Below are 7,442 nucleotides of genomic sequence, written 5' to 3'. Positions count from 1 at the left end.
TAACGCTCTGTAAAACTTAAAACAAAAATTCAATTTTCTCCAAATTTCTGTCGTGTTGACATACCCCCAAGAGTACGCCTAAGGATACTCGAGTACGCCTAAGGATACTCGTGCCACTGGTTGAAAAACACTGATCTAGACCATACCCGACAGGTGTTTGTCTCATCTGCCCTTAAAAATTGTCAATGACAGAGATTTCACAACTTCCCAAGGCAATTTATCCCAGCGATTAACCACACTGAGGGTACGTCTAGACTACAGGCTTTTGTCGACAGAAGTTTTGTCAACAGATACTGTCGACAAAGCTTCTGTCGACAAAGAGCGTCTAGACTACATTCAGTTCTGTCGACAAAGCAAGCTGCTTTGTTGACAAAACCCTGTAGTCTAGACACAACCCTACATGCAATAACACCTTCTGTCGACAGAACTCTGTCGACAGAAGGCGTTATGCCTCGTAAAATGAGGTTTACCAGCGTCGACAAAACTACTGAGTTCTGTCGACATTATGTTGACAGAACTCAGTGGTAGTGTAGACGCAGGTATAGTTTTGTCGACAAAAGTCCACTTTTGTCGACAAAACTCTGTAGTCTAGATACACCCAGAGTGTTAGGAAGTTTTACCTAATGTACAAACTAAATCGTCCTTGCTACAATATGAGACCCTTATTTCTTGTCCTAGCCTCTAAGGTTAAGGAGAATAATTTTTCTTCCTCCTTGTAACAACCTTTTATGTACTTATGGCTTCTCCTGTACACTCGTGCAGGGAAGATCCTCCCATGCACATGTGTACAGGATGAAACACAATCTGCCACATACATAACTAATTTTCTGCACTTGGTTGTAAGCCCAAATATTTCAGGATAGGGCTATTAGAGTGAAGCTCTACAGTCTCACTAACTGCTATAGTAAACTGAGAGAGGTATAACACCAAGAGCAGTAAAGAGTTATGCTATTTATTCCTTGAATTTTTTGTATTTTTAGAATTATGAATTAAGGGCCTGAGTTGATGGACTCTTCTGCCAAGGAAAACTCATTTGAGTAAATCATTGCAGGATCAGGCACATTAGTGCTGAGAAATATCTGCAACACAATGGTTAGATGTGGAGAAGAGGGGCCTCTTTCCTGCTAAACCTTCTTCCCTCCCTTTGCTTTTTTACTGGTGTGAGAGCATTGATCTTTGCTGACAATAAGGCCCATAACTTCGGTCATCTTTAACATCTTTTACTCTTGCCTCACATTCCACTTTGTGTCTAAATCTGTTGCTTCTTTTCCCACAAGGTTTCTTTCTAGTTTTATATTTTCTATTTGGCTGCCAAAAGTCTGGTGCAGGCTCCTCTTTTGTCTTCACTACTGTACCCTTTTTTATGTCTCGTTATTGTCCAATGCCAAATGAATCCTCTGGATGGCATTTGTATTATGAATTTATATTATCATGAAGATTATTATGATGTTTGTGTATTTGTATAGTAATATGAATATTAATAGTAGTAGCATGATTGTAATATATCATATCTCACCTTTATTCAGATATGCACATTTTCACAATCTCTCTTTTGTTGAAAATTCACTGAAGAACATTAAGAAAGAAATCAAATGAAGTTTGACTTCTGTAATTATAACGTATTCATACACACAGACTACTTAGCCTCACAGAGGACACTCCCTAATAAGTAAACTCTAACAATCTAAATTACCATCTCAATAAATACTTTTATGGTATTTTCTTTAAAAATGCTAGCAGACCTTTATGCACAAGCAACAGTAGAAAACCAGAGTGTGTGGGTATGTCTGCACTCAAAATAGAAGTAAATTTTCCACGATTTCAGTTTGTGACACCCCTTGAGAGGCACCAGTCAATTGTGAAACACCTGACCAGACTACTTGGTCTGACCAAGCTGTGGTTGATGGACAAAAGTGGCCTCCAGATACTTTTGTGGTCTCAGATCCTGGGGCAACCAGTGCAGATCTGAAGGCTGCTCTAATTTATGTTGCCCACAGGCTTTAAGGGGAACATTCCAATAGTCTGGCATCTCCGAGCCATAGTAACTTCCAATCTGAACTAGCTGCAGGTTTAAGGAGTAGTCTTTAGGCATTCTACCCTATAAAGCACATTGCAATGATCCTAATGGTAACTGTGGCATGGATAAATGTGGTCGTGATGGCTGCACCTTTTAGGAAAAGTTGCAATGTCTCAACCAAGCACAGTTGTAAAACTGCATTTGTTGTTGTTGTTGTTATCCAAAGATGAAAATGGCTAGGAAGCCATTTAGACTTCTAGACCCCACTCTTGCAACTTTTGGCTTGCAAATGGATTTGTGTGCCTGTGCAAAGCATCATTGAGCAGTTATCAACCCAACTGCTGGGAACTGCAATATCAGGACCCTTGTAATGGGAGGTGGTATTGTACTTTAATCAAAGGGGACAGAAATCACTTCTGCTGTTTCTGCAAGTCCCTTCCACCTAACTCAACATCATGGGACTTAGCCGGATTGAATCTCCGGCAGCCAGCTTCCATCCTTTATTCACAGGGATGGTTTTTCAATTGTCCAGAACAGTTAACACCTTTTACCACAATCTCTTGTTTTACAGACTTAAGAGCTGACTGGCTGGGATTTGAGCTTTAAGGACCATATTCTTCAGTACATTACTTAACACACCAAAAGCCTTTTCAGACACATGCTTTGTTTGCTATGGGGAGAAAATCCAATTTTCTTTTGCATTTTTCTCTCCCCCGCTCACACAGAGCTCTTGAGCTTCAGAGTTGTAGCCGAGTTAGTCTGTAACAGAAAAAACAACAAATAATCTAGTAGCACCTTAAAGACTAACAATACACCTAGAAGGTATCATGAGCTTTGGTGGGCGCAACCCACTCTCTTGCTTTGGCTGGCCAGAAACTGTTCCAAGGGGGATCGGCTCCAGAAGGCTGTTTGGTTTTGTGGAGACTGAACGCCTTCCATCTACGAGGTCTGCGCCGCATCCTGGGCATTACCTGGCAAGACAAAGTCTCCAACCCCGAAGTTCTGACTCGAGCCGGCCTCCCCAGCATGTACACCATGCTCCGACAACGTCGCCTGCATTGGCTTGGCCATGTACGCCGCATGGAGGACGGGAGGATTCCAAAGGACATCCTCTACGGGGAACTGGCATCTGGGAAGAGAACCACAGGGCGCCCGAACCTGCGATTTAAAGATGTCGTGAAGAGGGACATGAAAGCCATCGACATAAACACGCAGTCCTGGGAAGACCTCGCAGCAGACCGCCCGAAGTGGAGGGGCACCCTGACCACACAGCTCAAGTCAGGCAAAACGAACATGATGCGTGCATCAGAAGAAAAGCGGGCCCGCAGGAAGTTACGCAACAACAACAGCCAGGGAACCACCTACAGCTGCGACTTCTGCGGCAAAGAATGCCTGTCCCGGATTGGCCTTTTCAGCCACCAACGACGCTGTCCCCGACGCTGTCCCAGACAATCCGACACGAACCAAGACGAGAACTAGGATACATCCATGGTCAACTGACCGACGGAGGCCTACATGGCGTGTTATTCGGGCAGGACTGTTTCTTCAGCAACAAGTCCCCTGCTGTGGGCTCTGCCGGGTGGGGCTGTGCCTACTCCATGCTGTCAGTGCTAAGCTCCGGCTCCGGAGCGGCAGTCAAGCGCCCAATTAGCGCCGAGCCTGGGTTTCTGTTTAGCTTAGCAACCTCCGCCCCCTCCCTTCCCTGGTGTTTCTCCCTCGGGCACCTGCGGCAGCCGGCCAGCCCCCAGCAGGGCGAGCGGCCAGCCCGGCTCAGTGACCACGGGCCCTCTGCGCCGCTAGGGGCTGGGGAAGGAGGCTCAGCCCCGCGGCCCGGGCGCTGCTCTCGCTGCGCGCCATGAAGGTGGCGGTCTTGGACCTGGGCACCCTCTTCGCCAGGCTCTTCAAGCCCCCCGCGGCTCCAGCCCCGGGCCCCGCCGCCGCCTGCTCCCCCGTGCCCGGCCCGGCTCCAGGCTGCCCCGCCGCGTCCAGGGCGCTGCCTCCCCCGCCCGCCCCGTCCTTCCCCCGGGCTCCCTGGCCCGGCTCCCTGCCTAGCCCCCGGCCGCTCCCCCCTCTAGCCGGGGGCGCCGCGGCGTTGCCGGGCCGGGCGGCGGCTGGTGGCGGGGCTGGGGCGGCGCAGCCCCCGGGTACCGGCGGCAGCTCCCCGCACCAGGCAGCGGCTCCCGCGGACAGAGAGCCCGGAGCCTGGGCAGCCCCCGGCGCCAAGCAGCTGCTCTTCGTGACCCTGCCAGACATCGGCGAAGAGGGGGTAGCGGAGAGCGACCCCGAGAGCGGAGCCTGCGCCCCCGGCCCAGTGTGAGTAGGGAAGAGCCGGGGGGCGGCGGGTGACCCCCAGGATCCAAATGGCCCAAGATTTCCCCCTGCCCATGGTGGGCGGAGGGAGAGTTTGGCTCTTGTCCGAGGAAAGGCTCAGCTGTGGTAGGGTAAAGCCATTCTGTTAGAAGAGGTTCAGCAGAGACACCAACGGAGGCAAAGGACAGAGTAAAAGGGCCTGGCAATTCAAATGAGTTAACAACTGTTCTTACACCCGTGCTCATTGTAAAAGGCGTCAGCATGACTGCTGCGTGTTGACATGCGCATCTGAACTGTATTTATAAATGTAAAGAGATAATTTAAAACAGACTGAAACTTTAAATCTGAATGTCCAGCTTTGAGTCTTAGAATATTTAAACAATTATACCTATCCAGCCACTTACATATGCATTTTTGTATGACTCCAGTGAGGGATGTTCTGCTTACCGAAAGTTGCGCCAAGTTAAAAAACAGATTCGGTTTCTCAACTGATGTAAAGTGGCATAGTTCCATTAAAGTCAAGTGTAGCTAAGCCAATTTACCAGCTAAGTTCCTTGTCTATAGCTTAAAAAAAAAAAAAAAAAAAAAAAAGCAAGCTAACTTTATAGAGGTATAGATATTATATATGCCCATATTGTGCTTCCCTTATGACTAAAATTAACACAGTTATGATCAGAGAAAAACAAATATTTGGTAAAGTTACCAGTGAGAACATACTTTAATTAGAGTGCTTAAAAATAACTTTGTGTTGTCAGAATATGTGTCTGGACTTCTTTTAGTCAGTTTTTAATATCAAATTAATATGTGAAATCAATTATTGTGATGTGGAAAGCATGTTTGGGTGAATCTGTAACATTGGCGAGCTCACTGATTTCAATTTCCATTACTTTCTCAGCATAATCATTGCAAGCAGCCATATGTGAAAGAATATATATCAATTTGATACTAAAGTAATATTGATAACTTTTCACAATGAAATATAATATAGGAGCATGTGGCAAAGGAGAACATGCAGTGCTTTGAAAGTGAAGTAACTTGAACTTTGTGAGACAAATTATGCACTTCCAGAATTCCTAAGTCATACCAGTAGAAAAGGAAGATGACTGCTCTATTTTCCATCTTTTAGGGGTTATTGACAGTTCCTACCTGCTAGGCTGTTGCCCACTGCTGAGCTGTGGACCTCTGGCTGCCAGGCTGTGACGGCTTTGAGGGACTAGGGTTGGGATACACCGCTCTTGCCATGGCTGTTAGAAGAGGTGTGTTCTGCCCCGCCTCTCAGCCAACCAACACCAGGCAGGGATGGGGTCTCCTTCCCTGGGACAGCTCTTGTACATTTCAAAAGCAAAGTGCTGCCAGGAGTGCAGGGCCAGAGGGGGACTGTTTGAGCCCTACGCCCCCCACCCCCACTGCTCATGCTCCCCGCAGTTTCCACCTTTAAAATGTAGCAAGAGCCGGCAGGGCTTCCATGTCTGGAAGGAGACCCCATCCCTGCCTGGTGCTGGTTGGCTGCGAGGCAGGACAGAACACTCCTCTCCCAACAGCCATGGCCAGAGCGGCTTGCCCCAGCCCCGGCCCCCTGGAGCTGCCATGGCCTGGCAGGCAAAGGTCCGCAGCTCACCCCAGGTACCCCGCAGCCCTGCTCTTAGTTTCCCACTGAGTCCCTGCCCCTTCTCCCCATGGAGACAGAGCTGCGGGGAATCAGCTTTTCATCCAGCTCTCCCTCTCCCCCGGATCCTGCTCCCTATCTTTGCTGCCTCTCTTTTATAGAGGCAGCTGGGGGGTGGGAGCTTATCGGATAGTCGACTAGTCACTTACATCCCTAATCTATACACCACTCTCTGACTTGTATCACCTTGGCATCTTTGTTCATCTTAAAATCTTTTTCTTTTATGTCATCCTTCAAATCTGTCAATTTTACGTGTGTTCACTTTTTTGATTGTATCCCTTTGGTATATATGGTCATGCCAATTTTCTTCCACAATTTGATCTGAGGAAGTGGGTCTGGCCCATGAAAGCTCATCACCTAATACACCATCTTGTTAGGCCATAAAGTGCTGCTTAGTCCTGTCCTTTGTTTCTACAAGTCTTTGGTCTTGCTCTCTTTTGAGTTCTCTGCACTGTGGTGTGTATTGCTATGTATGGTATCCTTTCTAGCTGCATTCTCAACCTGTTTCCAAACATCTCAGTTGTCTTTTCTTCTGTAACAGCATTATTTCTTGCTCTACCCGTTTTCTTACCTCATCATCTTTTTTTTCCCTGCACTCTTGAAACTCCTCTGTTACCCTCAGCCAGTTCAGTTCTGCAAAGTCTTTCCTTGTTAGATGTCCTCATACTCTAGCATTCTGAGGCATACTGCAGTATTGGCACGATGGTTGTCTGGCATATGTTGATTTTAATGAAATGTTTTTAGCCTTACAAATCTTGCAGAGCTTTCCACATACAGTAATGACAAGTCCGATTTTTCTTTTTATGTCACCTTCATAATTCTCATTCTTTGATACTAGTTCTGTACAGTACACCTTCCCACCCCACACTTGTTTCTTTGTCTCTTAAGTTTGATATTTAATTGCCTCTTTCTGTTGTCTTCCAAGTGATTTAAATTTACAATGGTGATGTTCATTATGAGTTTTCTGCTTTCATGCTCATGCTCTATAAATTCTCCTTGGTCGGTACCACAAGGTCAATATTATCTGCAAATCTAAGATTATGCACTGTCATATTAACGTGACTCTTCCCATTTCGTCTCTTAGTGCTTCAGCTATTACTGTTTCCAGTACCAAGTGGAACAGATATCATGATCTCATTCATCCTTTAGTCATTCCTTCAATCATCCTGAACCAGTTCATCAGCTTTGTCTACTCACAGCATTCACCAACTTGCTGTAGCTATTTCTATCAGTTTGATTAATTTGTAAAGTGTGCCATACAGTCTCATAACTTGCCATGAGAATGGTGTGGGGAGAATGATTATAAATTTGCAAAGGACACCAAACACGGGGAGGCTGCTAGCACTTTGGGGGAGAAGGTTAGACTTCAAAACTATATTGACAAGTTGGAAAACTGGTCTAAAGTCATCAGTATAAAAGGGGATAAAGACAAGTTCAAAGTTCTTGCTT

The 7,442-nt window shown here is 46.5% G+C and overlaps 1 protein-coding gene across 1 annotated transcript in view; it reads left to right on the top strand.

Annotated features, from left to right (window-relative positions):
• Positions 1-3,742: 3,742 nt before the first annotated feature.
• FAM149A (family with sequence similarity 149 member A) overlaps positions 3,743-7,442 on the top strand; it is a 73,113-nt gene continuing 69,413 nt past the window's right edge. The window contains 1 exon segment of the mRNA XM_006128458.5: positions 3,743-4,330. Coding sequence (XP_006128520.3) covers positions 3,873-4,330 — 458 coding nt within the window. The 5' untranslated portion in view covers positions 3,743-3,872.

The sequence above is a fragment of the Pelodiscus sinensis genome, chromosome 4 (genome assembly GCF_052426305.1).
Source record: "Pelodiscus sinensis isolate ZL-2025 chromosome 4, ASM5242630v1, whole genome shotgun sequence".
In the NCBI taxonomy this organism is placed as follows: Eukaryota; Metazoa; Chordata; order Testudines; family Trionychidae; genus Pelodiscus; species Pelodiscus sinensis.
Note: the sequence above shows the minus strand (reverse complement) of the source record. Positions and strands in the feature narration are given on the sequence as shown.